Here is a 21,306-nt window from a genome sequence, read left to right on the forward strand (position 1 = left end):
AGCGAAAACAGGTGAAAACTAACGGGAAAATAAACGAACTAAGAGGTGGAAGGGGCCCAGAGAAAAAATATAATCATTTTTCAATTTTGAGCCTAACTTCCGCAAAGGAGTAATAATGTCAGAAGCCCCGAAATACTGAATTATTTTCTTTTCAAACAGTTCGTGGTAAAGAACTATAGTAAGGGGCGACCCGGCTCAATAGTAAACGGAACTCTAAAAAACGGAATTTTGATGCTAAAAGATAGATCAAAAGAATCGAATTTTCACGTTGATTCTAAATATATAAGTTCCAATTAATTTAGTCTTTGTCATCAAAAGTTACGAGCCTGAGAAAATTTGCTCTATTTTGGAAAAAAGGAGGAAACATCCCCTAAAAGTCATAGAATCTTAACGAAAATCACACTATCGCATTCGGCATATCAGAGAACTCTATAGCAAAAATTTCAAGCTCCTATCTAAAAAAATGTGGAATTTCATATTTTTTGCCAGAAGACAAATCACGGGTGCGTGTTTATTTGTTTGTTTGTTGTTGTTTTTTTCTTTTCCCCAGGGGTCATCGTATCGACCAGGTGGTCTTAGAGTGTCGCAAGAGGGCTCATTCTTACGGAAATGAAAAGTTCTAGTGCCCTTTTAAGTGATAAAAAAATTGGAGGGCAAATAGGCCCCCTCCCACGCTAATTTTTTTCCAAAAGTCAACAGATTAAAATTTTAAGATAGCCATTTTGTTCCGCATAGTCGAAAACCATAATAACTATGTCTTTGGGAATGACTTACTCCCCCACAATTCCTGGGGGAGGGGCTGCAAGTTACAAACTTTGACCAGTGTTTACATATAGTAATGGTTATTGGGAAGTGTACAGACGTTTTAGCCAAAAAAAATTAATACACTAATTTCATTTCAATAATTTATGTGCGGAGAGCCAAAATCAAACATGCATTAATTCAAAAACGTTCAGAAATTAAATAAAAAAAAACTAGTTTTTTTAACTGAAAGTAAGGAGCGACATTAAAACTTAAAACGAACAGAAATTACTCCGTATATGAAATGGGTTGTCCCCTCCGCAGTCCCTCGCTCTTTACGCTAAAGTTTGACTCTTTGCCACAATTCTACTTTTTAAAACAATTAAAAACTTTAGCGTAAAGAGCGAGGGACTGCGGAGGGGACAACCCATTTCATATACGGAGTAATTTCTGTTCGTTTTAAGTTTTAATGTCGCTCCTTACTTTCAGTTAAAAAAACTAGTTTTTTTTTATTTAATACCTGAATGAGACGACGTCATCGCTGCAGCACCAATGCGAGACGAATGGAGAGGCTTTGTCGACGCCCTATGCGCCACCGATGGCTCTGGAGGAACTAAGGTCTAAGGTCTAAGGCTACTCCTTACTTTTAATTGAAAAAACGTTTTCATGTTTATTTTTTCATTGTTTTTTTTATAGTAATGCTAGAAAATCCTGCCCCCTTTTCATTGAATTTTTCTTCCCCCATGACATATTCCTCCAAGGAAAGATCCTCCCACATAGCCCCCTCCCTCAACCCCAACCCCCAAACCAAAAAAATCCCCCTGAAAACGTCTGCACATTTCCCAATAATCATTACTGTATGTAAACACTGGTCAAAGTTTGTAACTTACAGTCCCTCCCCCAGGGATTGTGGGGGAGTAAGTCATTCCCAAAGACATAGTTATTATGGTTTTCGACTATGCAAAACAAATTGGCTATCTCAAAATTTTGATCCATTGACTTTGGGAAAAAGAGCGTGGGAGGGGGCCTAGCTGCCCTCCAATTTTTTTGGTCACTTAAAAAGGGCACTATAACTTTTCATTTCCGTTAGAATGAGCCCTCTTGCGACATTCTAGGACCACTTGGTCGATACGAGGATCCCTGGAAAAAACAAACAAAAAAAAGACAAATAAACACGCATCCGTGATTTGTCTTCTGGCAAAAAATACGAAATTCCACATTTATGTAGATAGGAGCTTGATACATGTAGATAGGGTTCTTTGATACGCTGAATGTGACGGTGTGATTTTCGTTAAGATTCTATGACTTTTAGGGGGTGTTTCCCCCTATTTTCCAAAATAAGGCAAATTTTCTCAGGCTCGTAACTTTTGATGACCAAGACTAAATTTGATGAAACTTATATATTTAGAATCAGCATGAAAATCATATTCTTTTGATGTATCTTTTAGAATCAAAATTAGATTTTTAGAGTTTCGTTTACTATTGAGCTAGGTCGCTCCTTACTACAGTCCGTTACCACGAACTGTTTGATTCCAAATATAGAAAGTGCTGCAAATTTAATATTACCCGTCAAGAGTTACGAGCCTGAGAAAATTTATCTGATTTTCGAAAAAGGGAGGAAGCTGCCCTGAAAACATCGGAGAAACCTACTGTAGAGTTTTTAAGCTCCTATCTCCAAAAGTGTAGAATCTGTGTTTTATTTATTTTTTGCAGAAGAAAGAATACAGAGGCGTTGTTTATTTGTTTGTTTGTTTTTTCGTTATTTTTTCCCAGGGGTGATCGTATCGACCCAATGATCCTAGAAGATCGAAAGGAAGCTTATTCGAACGAAAATATGAAGTTCTAGTGCCCTTCTTATGTGACCAAAAAGATTGGAGGACACCTAGCAAAGTTTTCAAATAGCCATCAAACAGTTCGTGGTAACGAACTGTAGCAAGGAGTGACCCGGCTCAATAGTAAACGAAACTCTAAAAAACAGAATTTTCATGCTAAAAGATACATCAAAAGAATCGAATTTTCACGCTGATTCTAAACATATAAGCTTCAATTAATTTAGTCTTTTTCATCAAAAGTTACGAGCCTGAGAAAATTCGCCTTATTTTGGAAAATAGGGGGAAACATCCCTAAAAGTCACAGAATCTTAACGAAAATCTCACCATCGCATTCGGCGTATCAGAGAACCTTATAACAAAAATTTCAAGCTACAATCTAAAAAAATGTGGAATTTCGTATTTTTTGCCAGAAGACAATTCACGGGTGCGTGTTTTTTTTTCCAGGGGTCCTCGTATCAACCAAGTGGTCCTAGAATGTCGCAAGAGGGCTCATTTAGTGTAAAAAGCGAGGTATTAACAAGGGTACAAACCCCCTCGTATACATAAAAAAAATAAAAGAATATAAAGTTTGTTACGTAAGTTAATTCTCAAGTTACACATATTTTTTACTAATAAAAACGTTCGTTAAAAATTAGAAGTTCTAGTAGCCTTTTTAAGTAGCCGAAAAATTGGAGGGCAGCTAGGCCTCCTTCCCCACCCCTTATTTCTCAAAATCGTCTGATCAAAGCCAAAAAAAATCGCCATTTAGCCAAAAAAAAAAATTAATATACAAATTTCATTTTAATAATTTATGTGCGGAGAGCCAAAATCAAACATGCATTAATTCAAAAACGTTCAGAAATTAAATAAAAAAATAGCTTTTTTTAACTGAAAGTAAGGAGCGACATTAAAACGTAAAACGAACAGAAATTACTCCGTATATGAAATGGGTTGTACCCTCCGCAATCCCTCGCTCTTTACGCTAAAGTTTGACTCTTTGCCACAATTCTTCTTTTTAAAACAATTAAAAGGTTTAGCGTAAAGAGCGAGGGATTGCGGAGGGGACAACCCATTTCATATACGGAGTAATTTCTGTTCGTTTTAAGTTTTAATGTCGCTCCTTACTTTCAGTTAAAAAAACTAGTTTTTCTTATTTGATTTCATTCAGGATCGATGAAAGATCCAATAAATATGCTTTTGGTGATGATATGACGTCCCAGAGTCCCTGAGGAAAGGGATGTAAGTTACGCAGTTTTCGCATATTGTTCAAACATTGAATCTGTAATTGTGTAATATACAGAATTTTTCGGGGTAATTTTCGTCGCGGAGGGGGGAATTTTCTTCGGAAAAAATTTCCTTGCGGAGAAAAGTTTTTGGGAGAATTTTCCAGGGGAAATGTTAAACGAGGGAGGGGAGTTAAGCGGACTTCCTGGGATGACTTCAAAAACAGTAAGAAATTAAATAAATATAAGCCCTTTCCACTGAAAGTGAGGAGGAGCATTAAAACTTCAAACTATCAGAAATTATTCTTCATATAAGGGGTAATCTCATATACCCCTAAATGGGTGCCTAGAGAAATCTGGGGAAGGTAAACAGGAAGGTTGTGCGAAAGCACAGGATGGTTGGCCCCCAACCCCCCATTGTACTTCCTGGCTGAAGGGCCAAAAAACGGAGATCAGCACCACTCGTAGGGACTGTAAAGTCTAATACCGTATTCTTTACCTTTTTTTTAAATCTCACATAAAGAACCCACAATCCTCAACCCTCATTCGTAACGGCAAAATTTGATTTTTTGTCCTTATTCTTTGGAAAGACTGCTCAAACCACAATGAGAAGCAGAAATGAAAAGCATTTTTAAAGAGCTATCAGACTTTAGCGTAAATAAAAATCGTTGAGGGAGGGGCAGCCTCCCTCATTTACAGAATAATTTCTCTTCGTTTTATGTTTTAGTGTTGCTTCGAACTTCGAATTGAAATCAGTTCTTTTTATTTTAATTCTTATTTTAATTTAATTCTATATTTGGTTTGTTTATTTTTCACTTTTTTTATCTAATCAACATTAAAGTCTCGCCCGATAAGAGTGATAAAAAGAACCACAGATAAAAAAAAAAAATGTTGATTTTAGATGGTGTTTCTAACATGAAAGGTGGAGTTTCTAAACACATTGCCAATTCTACTTGTTCAATGTAACTGTCTCACCATATATTCTTAAAAAAGGAAAAGTTTTAGAACTGAAACTTAGTATAACAAGAGCTAAGAGCTCATATGGCACTTTTGACGAGGCAAGAAGAGCTAAGAGCACAGAGCTCATATGGTAAGAGCTCTAACAAAATTCTAAGAACCAATAGATTGATTTAAAAGGAAAATAAGAGGCTTAATGCCGGTCGGGATTTAAATAAGAGCTCTGAGTTACGATGTCCTTCTAAATACCAAAATTCATTAAGATCCGATCACCCACTCGTAAGTAATAAATGCCTCATTTTTTTCTAATTTTTTCTCTCACTTTAGCCCCCCTAGATGGTCGAATCTGGGAAAACGACTTTATCAAGTCAATTTGTGCAGCTCCCTGACATGCCTACCAATTTTCATCGTTTTAGCGTGTCCAGAAGCACCAAACTCACCAAATCACTGACCCCCTCCCCCCAACCCCCCAAAGAGAACGAATCCAGTACGGTTATGGCAATCACGTATCTACGACATTTACTTATTCTATCCACCAGACTTCAACAATCTAAGCGTTTTCCAAGATTTCTGATTTCCCCCTTCAACTCCCCCAAATGTCAAACAATCTGGTCGGGATTCGAAATAAGGGCTCTGAGACATAAATTCCTTCTAAATATCAAATTTAATTAAGATCCTGTTACCCGTTCTTTAGTTAAAAATACCTAAATTTTTCTAATTCTTCCAAATTAACAACCCCCCAGCTCCTCCAAGAAAACAGATCCTTCCAATTATTTCAATTACGTATCTAGAATTTGTGTTTATTCTTCCCATCAAGTTTCATCCCGATCTCTCCACTATAAGTGTTTTCCAATATGTCCGTTTTCCTCCTCCAACCCCCTATGTCCCCGGATCCAATTCGAGTCGAAAATGGAGCATCTGAGACATAAGATCCTTATATATATCAAGTTTCATTAAGATCTGATCACATATTCGTAAGATAAAAATATCCCAATTTTCAAGTTTTCTAAGAAATCCGGTCTCCCCCTCCAACTCCCCCAATGTCACAGGATCTGGTCGGAATTCAAAATAAGAGCTTTAAAGCACAAGATCCTTCTAAATATCAAATTTCATTAAGATCTGTTCACCCGTTCGTAAGCTACAAATACCTCATTTTCCGAATTACCCCCCCCCCACCAAATCCACCAAAGAGAGCGAATCCGGTCCGGTTATCTCTTCATGTATCTTAGACTTGTTTTTATTCTTCCCATCCAGTTTCATCCTGATCCCTCCGCTTTAAGTATTTTCTAAGATTTCCTGTACCCCTCCCCCAATGACGCTGAATACGGTTGAGATTTAAAATAGGAGACTTGAGTTACGAGATCCTTCTAAATATGAAATTTCATGAAGATCCGATCACTCCTTCGTAAGTTAAAAATGCGTCATTTTTTCTAATTTTTCAGAATTACCCCCCCCCCCCCCAACTACCCCAAAGAAAGCGGATCCGTTCCGGTTATGTCAATCACATATCTAAGATTTCTGCTTATTTTTCCCACCGAGTTTCATCCCGACCCCTCCTCTCTAAGCGTTTTGCATGATTTTAGGTTCCCCCCAAACTCCCCCCAATGGCGCCAGATCCGGTCGGGATTTAAAATAAGAGCTTTGAGACACGATATCCCTTTAAATATCAAATTTCATTGAGAGCCGATCCCCATTCTTAAGTCAAAAATACCTCATGTTTTTAAAAATTTTCAGAATTAACCCCCCCCCCCAACTACCCCAAAGAGGGCGGATCCGCTCCGGTTATGTCAATCATGTATCTGGGAATTGTGCTTATTTTTCCCACCAAGTTTCATCCCGAGCCCTCCTCTCTAAGCGTTTTGCATGATTTTAGGTTCCCCCCAAACTCCCCCAATGCCACCAGATCCGGTCAGGATTTAAAATAAGAGCTTTGAGACACGATATCCTTCCAAACATCAAATTTCATTAAGATCTGATCAACCGTTCGTAATTTAAAAATACTTCATTTTTTCTATTTTTCCCGAATTAACAAGCCCCCCACTCCCCCCCCCCAGATGGTCAAATTGGGAAAATGGCTATTTCTAATTTATTCTGGCCTGGTCCCTGATACGCCTGTCAAATTTCATCGTCCTACCTTACCTGGAAGTGCCTAAAGTAGCAAAACCGGGACCGACAGACACAGACAGACAGACCGACAGAATTTGCGATTACTATATGTAACTTGGCTAATACCAAGTGCCATAAAACAAAGGAAGGTATTCAGTGACAAGTGTTCCAAAACGCCAAGTAGAAAGTATATTCAATAATCATCCAAATTCTCTCAGAGGCTTACCCGTAAAAAAGAAACCGACTTATCCTTTTCAAAAAAGGTATCTTTTGAATTACATATTCAAAGAAATTACCCAATTAAAAAGAAGGCTTGATAAAGGTGCTTAGAAGAAATTGCCTGGAAGCTTTGAAATAAAGAGGCTCTTGAGCTCAGATAAGATTTATTGAAAGCCTTTGAGATCCCATATTTCCCATCCAATGTCACATTGAGAGTCAAAAATGAAGCATTTCCAGTGAAATAGTCCGTAAGACTTTTATCATTTTTAGACACCGGGTAAGCGATGGCTTTGATTCAAAGCCACAAGCACAAAATGATTTATTTTATGTGCGACATAATTACGTGAATTTCTTAGTAACAACATCAATCCTTTTCACAACTAAATAAAAAACAAGTTTTTTTAAATGAAAGTAAGGAGCAACATTAAAACTTAAAACGAACAGAAATTACTCCGCATATGAAAGGGGCTTTTCCTCATCAACGCCCCGCTCTTTACGCTAAAGTTTGACTCTTTCTCTTAACTCTATTTTTAAAACAGTAAAAAACTTTAGCGTAAAGAGCAGGGCGTTGAGGAGGAAAAGCCCCCTTCATATACGGAGTAATTTCTGTTCGTTTTAAGTTTTAATGTTGCTCCTTACTTTCATTTAAAAAACTTATTTTTTTGTTTAATTTCTGGACACATAAATAATTAAAACTAAATTTGCATATTAATTAATTGCAATTAATCAGGAGATTTTGAGAAAAAAGGAGCGAGGAGGAGGCCTAGATGCCCTCCAATTTTTTGATTACTTAAAAAAGCAACTACAACTTTTAATTTTTACAAACGTTTTCATTGGTAAGAAATATACGTAACTTACCAATTAATTTACGTAACGAACTTCTATATTCGTATGTTTTTATTGCGTGTATGAGGGGGTTCAACCCTCGTCGATACCTCGCTTTTTACCCTAAAGCTTAAATTTTGTTCCAATTCCCTAAGAATGAGCTCTGAATCACAAAGGCCGTAGAATAAATAGTTGAAATTACTAAAAATACTTTAGCGTAAAAAGTGAGGTGTAACGAGGAGGTAAGCCCCTCATATGCGTAATAATTTTTGTTCGTTTTAAGTTTTAATGCTGCTCCTTACTTCCAGTAAAACAAACTTTTCATACTTATTTTTTCATTGTTTTTCAAATAATGCTAGAAAATCCTGCGCTCCCTTCATTGAAATTCTCTTCCCCCATGACAAGTTTCTCCATGGAAAACTCCTCCCACGTGGGTTATGTGGAAAACTCCTCCCACGCGGGGATTACGTGGGAGGAAATATCCTCCCACGTAATCCCCCTCAAATCTCCCCCTAAACAAAAAAATACCCCTGAAAACGTCTGTAAACTTCCCAGTGACCATTACTATATGTAAACACAGGTCAAAGTTTGTAACTTGCAGCCCCTCCCACGAGGACTGCGGGGGAGTAAATCGTCCCTAAAGACATGGTTGTTAGATTTTTCGACTATGGTGAATAAAATTCACCATACGTAAGGAGCGACCCGGCTCAATAGTAACAAAAACTCTAATAAACGGAATTTTGATACCAATAGCTACATCAAAAGAATTGCATTTTAATGCTGATTTTCAAACAGTTCGTGGTAACAAAGTGTAGTAAGGAGCGACCCGGCTCAATAGTAACCAAAACTCTAAAAAGTGGAATTTTGATACTAATAGCTACATCAAAATAATCGCATTTTAATGCTGATTTTAAATATATAAGTTTCATCAAGTGTAGTTCTTCCCATCAAAAGTTCCCATGGGTTAGTTTTACCCATCAAAAGTTACGAGCCTGAGAAAATCTGGGTTATTTTAGAAAATCGTGGGAAACACCCCATAAAAGTCATAGAATCTTAACGGAAATCACACCATCAGATTCAGTGTATCAGAGAATCCTACTGTAGAAGTTTCAAGCTCCTATCTACAAAAATGTGGAATTTTGTATTTTTTGCAAGAAGGCAGATCACGGATGCGTGTTAATTTGTTTATTTGTTTTGTTTTTTCCCCAGGGGTGATCGTATCGGCCCAGTTGTCCTAGAATGTTGCAAGAGGGCTTATTCTAACGTAAATGAAAAGTTCTAATGTCCTTTTTGAGTGACCAAAAAATTGGAGGGCACCTAGGCACTCTCCCACGCTAATTATTTTCCCAAAGTCAACGGATCAAAATTCTGATATAGCCATTTTATTCAGCGTAGTCGAAAAACCTTATAACTATGTCTTTGGGGACGACTTACTACCCCACATTCCCAGTGGGAGGGGCTACAAGTTACAAACTGACCAGTGCTTACATATAGTAATGGTTATTGGGAAGTGTGCAGGCGTTTTCAGAAGGATTTTTTGGTTGGGTGGGGATTGAGAAGAGGGGGATAGGCTTGGGGAACTTTCCATCGAGGATTTTGTCATGGTGGAAGAAAATTTCCGTGAAGGGAGCGCAGGATTTACTAGCATTATAAAAAAAAAAAACAATGAAAAAATAAATGAAAAAAAGTTTTTTTTCAGCTGGAAGTAAGGAGCAGCATTAAAACTTAAAACGAACAGAAATTATTACCCATATTAGGGGCTCACCTCCTCCTAATACCCTGCTCTTTACGCTAAAGTATTTTTAGTAATTTCAACTATTTATTTTACGGCTTTTTTGATTCAGGGTTCATTCTTAATGAATTCGACAAAATTTTAGCTTTAGTGTGAAGAGCGCGGTACTGACGACGGGGCAAACCCCCTCATATATTTGATAAAAACATGAGAATACAAAACTTCTTTACGTAAGCTAATTTATAAGTTACGTATATCTTTTACTAATAAAAAGATTCGTATAAAATTAAAAGTTCTTGTTGCCTTTTTAATTAACCAAAAAATCGGAGGGCAACTAGGCTTCCTCCCCCGCTATTTTTTCTCAAAATCATTCGATCAAAATTATGTGAAAGCCATTTAGGCAAAAAAAAATGCAAATTTCGTCTTAATTATTCCTCTGCGGAGAGCCAAAACCAAAACATGCATTGATTCAAAAACGTTCAGAAATTAAATAAAAAAAATAAGTTTTTTTAACTGAAAGTAAGGAGCGAAATTAAAACTTAAAACGAACAGAAATTACTTCGTATATGAAAGGGGCTTCTTTCTCACTAACGCCCCGCTCTTTACGCTAAAGTTTTTTACTGTTTTAAAAAGAAGAGTTGAGAGAAAGAGTCAAACTTTAGCGTAAAGAGCGGGGCGTTGGTGAGAAAGAAGCCCCTTTCATATACGAAGTAATTTCTGATCGTTTTAAGTTTTAATGTCACTCCTTACTTTCAGTTAAAAAAAAACTTGTTTTTTTATTTAATAACTACATAAGTTTCATCAAGTTTAATTTTACCCATCAAAAGTTGCAAGCCTGAGAAAATTTGCCTCATTTAAGAAAATAGGGGGAAACACCCCCCAAAAGTCATACAGTCTTAACGAAAATCACACCATCAGATTCAGCGCATCAAAGAACCTTGTTGTAGAAGTGTCAAGATCTATATACAAAAATGTGGAATTTTTTGTCAGAAGACAAATCACAGATGCGTGTTTATTCGTTTGATGTTTTTTTTTCAGGGGTGATCGTATCGACTCAGTGGTCCTAGAATGTGGCAAGAAGGCTCATTCTAATGGAAATTAAAAGTTCTAATGTCGTCTTTAAGTGTCCTTTTAACGCTCTTTACGCTAAAGTTTTTTTTATTGTTTTTGAAATTATTGTTTTTTAAAGTTTTTATTTTTTAAGAGCCAAACTTTAGCGTAAAGAGCGAGATGTTGAGGAGAAAAAGGCCCTTTCATATACGGAGTAATTTCTGTTCGTTTTAAGTTTTAATGTCGCTCCTTACTTTCATTTCAAAAAAAACTTGTTTTTTTTATTTAATAAAAAATAGAGTCGAGGGAAAGTGTCAAACTTTAGCGTAAAGAGCGGAGCGTTGAAAAGGGATTAGCCCCTCTTATATACGAAATAATTTCTGTTCGTTTTCAGTTTTAATGTCGCTCCTTACTTTCAATTAAAAAAACTTATTTTTTTATTTAATCACAACTAGAATGAACAGTGGTCCTAAACAAACTCGTGGTACTTTATTTGAACATGAGAATTTGGAAAAAAACCTTCAGGCTCTTTTTTAGGACAACTTTGAGCTAAACTTATTTTTTCAATATATCTAGTTTTGTTTGTGTAACTTCTCTATACAATTTAAATTCAATCTTAATTTAAATTTTCCTTTGAGAAAATTTTCTTATTTTTCGCCTCATTCTTAGTTTTTTAATGCTATTGATAAGCATGAAAAAGCCTCGTTGGAATAATTGATAAGCATAAAGTACCTCCAATATTTCTTTTGATCACAGCAGCATGGATGACATCAAGAAAAGCCTCAAATTATTTGCATTGAGAAAACAAGTGAAAGTGAAAATCCATATATAGAAGCTTGCTGCGTGCTGGCAGTCATATATATATATATATATATATATATATATATATATATATATATATATATATGTGTGTGTGTGTGTGTGTGTGTGTATATATCTTTCTGTTAAAAACTTTAAAAGGTATATAGTTTAGTAGCCTTGAAAGGTATCTAGTCTTTGTGTCTGGCATCAATCACATTACTTCCCTGTTGTTTGTTTATTCATTCGCTTATATAAACCTGTACCTCTCTGGAATTCAGCTTTGACATGAAAATACTATTCAAAATACTCCTTCATTTGAGCAAAATAGTTTGATGTTTTAAAATTATTTATTTCCACCAGCTCCGTTCCAAATAACATTTTTCAGCCTTATTGACAAAGGGACAATTGTAGTTTCATATAACCATAAAAGGGCGTGCTGGTTGATACTTTTATAAGTGTCAAAGTTATTTTTTAGAGTTTCGGTCACCATTAGCCCCAGTTGCTTCTTACTGAAAGTCCAGTACCACGAACTGTTTGGTCATTCAGATCCAGATCGGTTTTAATAACACATTACACTCAATACACTCTCCATTTTAAAAATAAATTCTGGCCTATAATCCATATTAGTTTGGCCCTCTAAGACAATCCTGTCAAGGAAACACTAAATTACACCGTTAATTACATCATGTTACATCACCGTTAATTACAGTAAGCATAAACTCAAATTTCCTCAAAACGTTTCAGTTAAAATCGCTAAAACATAACTTAAATCTCAATCTCCACCGAAGAGAACAAGATCTGATACAGCTGTCATAGAGTATAAGGGAGTAACTTACCTCTTTCTTTTGGTCATTAAGAATATCAATATACGGCTTATCGGTGGATACATCTGGCTTAAATAGATAAGAACCACTACGGAACTGCGTTGACTGGTAAGCGCCAAATACAAGTTGGCATTCTGTTGTTCTACCAGTTGACTTTAGCGTAATTGAGCGCATGAGTCCCGACCTACCATCAAATCGGACTAAAAAAAAAGAAAAAGAATAAAATCTGAAGTGGCAAAAGGGAATAAATTAACCTGGGATTCGGAATAAAGATGATAGCTAGAAGTAAATTTTCTTTCTGAAAAAAAAAAACAACTTTTGGGACGAGTCTATTGCTATAGCCTGCCCTAAAAAGATAATATAATTACATCATTGGATTTATTAGTCTCAAATCTATGTACTCACCAAGAACAATCTATGATATTACCCATATTAGTTTCTTAGACAAAGATCTAAACTTGCTAAAAAAAATGAAATATTTCTTTTTTTAAAGATACTCATCTAATTTTCGTCGTACTGTCAATCTAAGAATATGTGTTCACCATATTTCAGAAATTTAACTTTGTGGATGGATAGAACTAAATTTACCATTCGCAGATATTTACTAACTCCAGGAGAGCAGAAAAAATATCCCAAACTTGCAAAGGGAGCAAAGTCCTTAGGCGGGTTACTTTTGGAGGCAAAAAGTTTTTTTCTGAATTTTCAAGTTTATCATCAACACTAGAGCTGGAACTGGGAATTTAACAACATACAAAGATCTGACAAAAGTTCTGATATAAACGTACGACTCGTGTTTTTTAATTAAGGTCTGTTTGATCTGAAGTACACAAAGAATGATTATTTTAAAAAAAGTAAATTTATTTTCTAATATTACACACTTTACTCTATTTAAAAGCATAGTTGCAAAGTTTGTTGTAACACTTATCATACCACTCAGCTAAATTTAGAGTAACCTCTGTGTAAAAATTTACCAGGAACTTTTTTTTCCTTTTTTTTTAAATTGCTCTGCGGAGCTTTTTGAGGGCTAGGCAGTATGCTTCTGCGTTGATAGTGGTACTTCCGTTACATTAAGTCGACCCCAAAAAAAAAATACCATGCCTATTCTCGAACACTGACGCCCTGATTTTGTGCTGGGCAAGAGGATGTCTGGCCCTCAAATTTCCAGGGGAGTGTGTGTGTGTCTCCCTTCCATGTTCTGTTGCCTCGATTTGGGGGTGATATATAAACCCATATAGAATAAAGTATGTAAATTCTGAAAATAGAATTTAATTTTGTGAAATAATCTTTCGTTGTGGACTTATGTTCAAGCGGATCTTAATTAAAAAACACGCCGGCGAAGCCGCCGTGTTTTTCGCCGACTCTTTCTCTCTACTCTACTTTCTAAAACAGTAAAAACCTTTAACGTAAAGAGTGGGGCGTTGAGGATGGAACAGCCCCTTTCATATACGGAGTAATTTCTGTTCGTTTTAAGTTTTAATGTCGCCGCTTACTTTCAGTTAAAAAAAAACTTGTTTTTTTTGTTTAATTTCTGAACGTTTTTGAATTAGTGCATGTTATGATTTTGGCTCTCCGCACATGAATAATTAAAACAAAATTTGCATATTAATCTATTTTTTTGGCTAAATGGCTTTCTCATAGTTTTGATCGGACGATTTTGAGAAAAAACGAGCGGGGGAGTAGGCCTAGTTACCCTCCAACTTTTTGGTTGCTTAAAAAAACAACTAGAACTTTTAATTTTTTACGAAATTTTTTATTGGTAAAAATATGCGTAATTTACGAATTAACTTACGTAACGAACTTCTAGATTCATAGATTTTTATTGCGTATATGAGGGGGTTCACCCCATCTTCAGTACCTTACTCTTTGTACTAAAGCTTAAACTGTGTCCCAATTCCTCAGGGATGAACCCTGAATCACAAAGGTCGTAGAATAAGTAGTTGAAATTAATAAAATTACTTTAGCGTAAAAAGAGAGGTATTAGGAGGAGGTGAATCCCTCACATGCGCAATAATATCTGTTCGTTTCAAGTTTTAATGCTGCTTTCAGTTGAAAAAAAAAAACTTTTTCATATTTATTTTTTCATTATATTTTAAAAAATTGCTTTAAAAAATCCTGCGCCCCCTTCATGGAAATTCTCTTCCCCATGAGAAATTCCTCCATGGAAAGTTCCCTCTGCATAACCCCCAGCCTCCCCCAGCCAAAAAACCCCTGAAAGCGTCTGTACACTTCCCAATAACCGTTACTATATGTAAAAACTGGTCAAAGTTTGCAACTTGCAGCCCCTCCCCCGGGGACTGTGTGGGAGTAAGTTGTCCCCAAAGACATAGTTATTATGTTTTGCGACTATGCTAAACAAAATCGTTATCTCAGAATTTTGTTCCTGTAACTTTGGGAAAACAATGAGCGTGGGTGGGGGCCTAGGTGCCCTTCCATTTTTGGTCACTTAAAAGGGGCACTAGAACTTTAAATTACCAGAAGAAAGAGTCCTCGGGGAACATTCTAGGACCACTGGGTCGATACGATCACCCCTGGGGAAAAAAAACAAATGAACACGCATCTGTGATCCGTGTTTTGGTAAAAACTACAAAATTCCACTTTTTTGCAGATAGAAGCTTGAAACTTCTACAAGAGGGTTCTCTGATACGCTCAATCTGGTGATGTAATTTTTGTTAAGATTCTATGATTTTTAGGTGGTGTTTCCTCCTATTTTCTAAAAAAATGCAAATTTTCTCAGGCTCTTAACTTTAGATGGGTAAGACTAAACTTGATGAAACTTACATATTTAAAATCAGCATTAAAATGCTATTCTTTTGATGTAACTATTGATATCAAATTCCATTTTTTACATTTTCGGTCACTATTGAGCCGGGTCGCTCCTTAAAACAGTTCGTTACCACGAACTTTTTGATTAAGGAAAGGTTCAAATTAATCTTTAAATTAAGGGGATACCATAGAAAACGTCAATTCTGGCAAATCAAACGGTCTTAAAGTCAAGTTTGATAGATGTCGAATAATTCTTCGGTCGCAAGAGTCCACGTTAATTAAACGGCAATTTTAACAATTTAAACTGTAAATTAACAATTTAAATTGTTAATGTTGACTACTATTCTCTTTTCTATCATAACTGTAAATTATTCTTTGGTCGCCCAAATTGTGTTAAATAAAATACTTCTACTATTTTATTAACAACTCACCGCAGCACCAATCCGCCCGAGGCCGATACAGCTACATACGCTCTTCCTTCATCCCAACCTATTCAAAGCCTCCCTCTTTAGACCCTCCCAGGAAGTTCCTATTTCCTTTAAATCTTTCTTTATGACATCCTCCCACCCCAGACGAGGACGACCTGCTTTCCATTTAGTCCTAGATGGTTAGCCAAAAAAGGACATTGTTCGGGAATCTGTCATCCTTCATCCGCAGAACCACTTCTTTCGCACAGCCTATTGTTTGAAATACATAGAGTCAACCGGGTACCTAGAACAATCCTAAGGCAATTTTTCTGGAAAACTTCTAATAAATCTTCCTCCATTTTTCGGGGCGCCCATGCTTCAGAGCCATATTTGACCACTGTCATCACTGTACCTTCCAAAATTCTAATCTTGATTTGCAGACTTATCTCCCCGTTCTTCAAAACTTTTTTTAATTGTGAAAAATACCTTAAGCCTTGGCTATTTTACTTAAAACATCTTCACTACTCCCACCGTCTTTATGAATAATACTACCAAGGTAAGTGAAGCTGCCCATCTGACTAAATCATTTCGTTACCAAACCTCACCTTTTCATCTTCACTTATTCCTAGCCTTGGTGACTAAGTCTTCTTAACATTAATTTTCGAACTTATTCTAGCACCCGGAACTCATGAAACCTCTAAAAATTCATTCATTTTGCTCACACTATCATCTAGAATGATTAAATCATCAGCATAATCTAAGTCCAGGAGAGTTTTTCCTCCCCATTTGATTCCGTGGTCTCCCTTTGCCTTTCCTGTACTCCTTAAGACAAAGTCTATTAAATGAGTCATGCAAAGGGACCTAATCAAACAGTTCGTGGTAACGAACTGTAGTTCGTTAAGGCAGATCACGGATGCGTGTTTTTTTTTCCAGGGGTGATCGTATCGACCCAGTTGTCCTAGAATATTGCGAGCGGGCTCATTCTAACGGAAATGAAAAGTTCTAGTGCCCTTTTTAAGTGACCAAAAAAATTGGAGGGCACCTCGGCCCCCTCCCACGCTAATTATTTTCCCAAAGTCAAAGGATCAAAATTCTGAGATAGCCATTTTATTCAACGTAGTCGAAAAACCTTATAACTATGTCTTTGTGGACGACTTACTTCCCCGCAGTCCCAGTGGGAGGGGCTACAAGTTACAAACTTTGACCACTGCTTGCATATAGTAATGGTTATTGGGAAGTGTGCAGGCATTTTCAGGAGGATTTTTTGGTTGGGGGAGGGATTGAGAAAAGAGGGATAGGCTTGGGGAACTTTCCATCGAGGAATTTGTCATGGTGGAAGAAAATTTCCATGAAGGGAGCGCAGGATTTACTAGCATTATAAAAAAAAAACAATGAAAAAAATAAATATTAAAATGTTTTTTTTTCAGCTGGAAGTAAGGAGCAGAATTAAAACTTAAAACAAACAGAATTTATTACCCATATTAGGGGCTCACCTCCTCCTAATACCTTGCTCTTTACGCTAAAGTATTTTTAGTAATTTCAACTATTTATTCTACGGCTTTTGTGATTCAGGGGTCATTCTTAATGAATTCGACAAAATTTAAGCTTTAGTGTGAAGAGCGCGGTACTGACGAGGGGGCGTCAGTATCATATATGTAATAAAAGCACGAGAATACAAAACTTCTTTACGTAAGCTAATTTATAAGTTACGTATATCTTTTACTAATAAAAAGATTCGTATAAAACTAAAGTTCTAGTTGCCTTTTTAATTAACCAAAAAATCGGAGGGCAACTAGGCTTCCTCCCCCGCTATTTTTCTCAAAATCACTCGATCAAAATTATGAGAAACCCATTTAGCCAAAAAAAAAAAAAATGCAAATTTCGTTTTAATTATTCCTCTGCGGAGAGCCAAAACCAAAACATGCATTGATTCCAAAACGTCCAGAAATTAAATAAAAAAACAAGTTTTTTTAACTGAAAGTAAGGAGCGACATTAAAACTTAAAACGAACAGAAATTACTTCGTATATGAAAGGGGCTTCTTTCTCACCAACGCCCCGCTCTTTACGCTAAAGTTTTTTACGGTTTTAAAAATAAGAGTTGAGAGAAAGAGTCATTTTGTAAAGAGCGGCGTTGGTGAGAAAGAAGCCCCTTTCATATACGAAGTAATTTCTGTTCGTTTTAAGTTTTAATGTCGCTCCTTACTTTCAGTTAAAAAAACTTGTTTTTTTTTATTTAATTTAATACAAAACCAGCTGCTAACCATATTTCCTACCTTAACCGCAGCAGTGTTATTCTCGGGCATAGCACTAATCAGTTTAATATATTTGTCTGATATACCATACAAGGATAAGACCTCTGCTAAAGCTCTTCTACCAACAGAATCGAATGCTTGCTCATAATCTATAAAACGGAGGACCAAAGGTACTTCTCAATTTTTAACTTAAAATTGAAAATTTGGTCGACACATCATCTACCTTTTCTACAACCGCACTGTTCCTCTCTTATAAACTTTATCTACAGCATCAGCATCCCTCAGTCTAAAAGTATCGTATTACTAAGTCAGTTGCAATCTACAGAGACCAGACTAATGCCTCGATAACTACGACACTCGCTCTTATCACCTTTCTTATACAGTGGTTTAATTGAGGTTTTCCTAAAATCATTAGCCGCTTCCCCTATTTCAAAAATCATATTCATAATCTTCATCAATTTATTTCTAACCTCTGAGCCACCATATTTAAGAAACTCATATACCACACCATCAGCACCAGGAGCCTTATTATTTTCTAATCTCTTTCCTACTGTCACTTAGTCTTCCTCAAAAACAAATCCACTCACATCCAAGGTATCCCAAACTTTTCAATTTCCTCTATACCTTTTCCTGCAACTGTATCTCGGTTTCGCACATTCTCAAAATGTTCGGCTCATCTCTCTTTAACCCTTTATTTATCGATAATTGCGGACCCGTTCCTAGCTTTAACTGGGACAAGTTCGGATTGACTACTCCCCCCTCGTTTATTAATATGCCAGTACAATATCTTACTATTATGCCGTATAGCTGCATCTTTCAAATCTTCGGCAATTTTATACACGACCTACACTTCAAACATCCGTAGTTCATATTTTAATGCTTTCTCCACTTTCTTTACATTTCTTTTGTTTTCACTTGATCTATCATTCAGATAATTCTTGTACAAACCCCTTGTCCTCTCTAATAAACATAAGGCGTTTTCACAAATATTCCTAGCTGTAGTCTTAATTTTCTTCCCTAAGATACCACCACCAACTTCATAAATTGTTTTACTAAAATTATTCCAACCATCTTCCACAGTGTCAAATTTTAAACTCTCAAGTTTAGTATTCAACTGTTCCTGGAAAGTTTCTCTCAAATTCTAATCCTCACAATATTGATTCATAGTTCTTTTTAAAAATTTTTGATCCTCTCAAGTTACTTATTCTATGCTATTCTATAAATGATAAATATACGTTAATACGAATAAACATATTGGTGTGAAAAACAGTTCGTTAAGAGATCATTCTTGGTGTTACGAATGACAGTAGAGGATTGAGAGCCCTTAGAAACTAGGGAAAGAGAACGCAAGAACAAAATAAAAAGACAACAGGATAGTTGGTTTCAAAATTTAACTTGGAGCTTAAAAAAGCTCAGACGAGTTTCATGTTAATCAAGTGTATACTGATTCCCAGCATTTTTGCCTAGACTTTCCCGAGACTTTCTTATTTGCCACCGTTTTTCTTAGTATCATAATTGGAGAATACTATGCAAATTTGTAAACCTCAAATTAAAAACAAATTATATTATTACATGAATTAATATACGACCGGCATATTAATTGAGTGGTTTTAATTTTTAAAATTAACAATACATACTATACGATATTTTGAGGAATGGCAAGAATACTTTCTTTAAGCTACAAATGAGCTAGCAAACGAGAAACTTGCTTACAAATGACAGTAATACAATTACAATAAGACATTTTATGACCACATGCAACATTTCTTTTAAAGATTTGGTGGCCCATTGATAAGACTTTTCACATATTATATTGCTTTTAAAGGCTAAAACTATTTAACATTTAAAACACCTTAGAAATTATTTAAAGAATAACCAGAAGCTATAGAATAATTTACCTTTCATCTTGTTGTTCTCTAGTTGAATATCACCTTCCTTGACCTTCTGCTGATCAAATGGTACATTTCTATTGTCCAACTTTCCATTTTTATAAACTGTAGCTATAGCAGTGTTACTGCTTTCTGCTTGGCCTATAACTTCGTAAAGAGCAAGAGATAAAGGATCAAGATTGGCAATAAAAACAACTTCAAAATTATTCTTAGAATAAAATAGTTCCCCATGCTCACTATGTGCATTGTCATTCACTAGCGTCCAAACGGGATTAATTTGGTGAGTAATAACAGTGCCAGTTGGATCTTTCACTAAAACATATGGAGAGCTGGTTTTCACTTTAATAACTTCTTCTCGAAAATGTGGATCACTGTTATATAATAATACTCTGGCTTTACGTCCTTGTTCATTTACACGTATCCGTACTGGGCTATCTCCAAACGATTGACGTTCAATATCAGACGTCAAATCGATAAATTGACCTTCTCTGGATAGTAAGCTACTTGCAGCAATATTTAGGACATTATCAGTAATTTTTAAAGATGTGAGTAACTTCTGGCCATAGTCTAACATAACATTTTCCTTTGAAGTTCCTGTTATTGCGTCATGATGCTGAAATAAACCTAAATTTTGCCTGGCACTTGATAAGCTTGTATATTCTTTATCAAGGATCCGTGACCAAAAGTGGGATCCAGTTTGTCGTGCTCTTTGTGACGCAAAACTATACAGAATTTCAACTGCGCGTAAGTTTGCTTCAACTTCCCGTGTCATTGCCTTCCAATATGGTCGCGTGGTGAAATATCCACTCCAATAAGCAGGAATACCATCTGTAAAGATGTCACTGTAAACAAAAAAGTCACCTTGGATAGTCGTAAAACTTTTCTGACGAGATCGCACCGAGCTGAAATAATCAGACAAAGTGCCAAAAGATATATCCGTATTGTAGACATCACGGTTTTTGTTTATATAATCTGCTAGCTGCTTATAGTTGATGTACTGCTGATCCCACTCTTCTGCCTTATCATAGCGGAAGTCGTCACCAATAGGTACAAGAACAACATTATGTTGAAACAATGATGCGGAACGTCCATACTCTTCCAACAATATTTCAGCCTTTTCTTTGATATTCATTTTGTCGACAGGCTCAGCTTTCATTCCATATTCCGTGAATTCTCCTCGTATTTTTCTGAAATCATAGTTGACACAAATGTTTGGATGAGGTCCACAGGAATGTTTAATGCTATAAATATCAAACGGAAAATTGTGGCAAAGTATATCACTGTCTCCATGACTATCCCATGTTTGTCGCCATATGAAGTCATCAGCTTGCTTTGCTGCAAGCCATTGCTTCCATGTGTAATGCATTCGTTGCGTGACGGTATTGTTCAGCCCAGAAGATCGCATTAAATAAGGTGCTACAGGACCATGACCAAAGGTGTCAATTGACCAAGAGGACTTTGGTGTAACACCAATGTTAGATTTGAGCCACTGATGCCCTGAAAGGGATGAAGAAAGCTCAATAGATATGTTTCTGGCAGGTAAATATATATATATATATATATATATATATATATATATATATATATATATATATATATATATATATATATATATATATATATATCTTAGAGCAGGCATCAGTTTTTCCGGGATGATGTTAGGGGGGAGTATAGCAAATTTTATGGAAACTGTAAAAAAAAAAAA

At 36.0% G+C, this 21,306-nt stretch overlaps 1 protein-coding gene across 4 annotated transcripts in view; it reads right to left on the bottom strand.

Moving 5' to 3' along the window:
- The window catches only part of LOC136024913 (alpha-mannosidase 2-like), a 112,943-nt gene that overhangs the window by 17,614 nt on the left and 74,023 nt on the right, over window positions 1-21,306 (bottom strand). For all 4 annotated transcript variants that reach the window (XM_065700487.1, XM_065700504.1, XM_065700506.1 and 1 more), the window contains 2 exons: window positions 19,611-21,098; window positions 12,302-12,489 (listed from right to left, as the gene is read on the bottom strand). In XM_065700487.1, coding sequence (XP_065556559.1) covers window positions 12,302-12,489; window positions 19,611-21,098 — 1,676 coding nt within the window. The remainder of the gene's footprint in view (window positions 1-12,301; window positions 12,490-19,610; window positions 21,099-21,306) is intronic.

Source organism: Artemia franciscana, chromosome 1, assembly GCF_032884065.1.
Source record: "Artemia franciscana chromosome 1, ASM3288406v1, whole genome shotgun sequence".
In the NCBI taxonomy this organism is placed as follows: Eukaryota; Metazoa; Arthropoda; class Branchiopoda; order Anostraca; family Artemiidae; genus Artemia; species Artemia franciscana.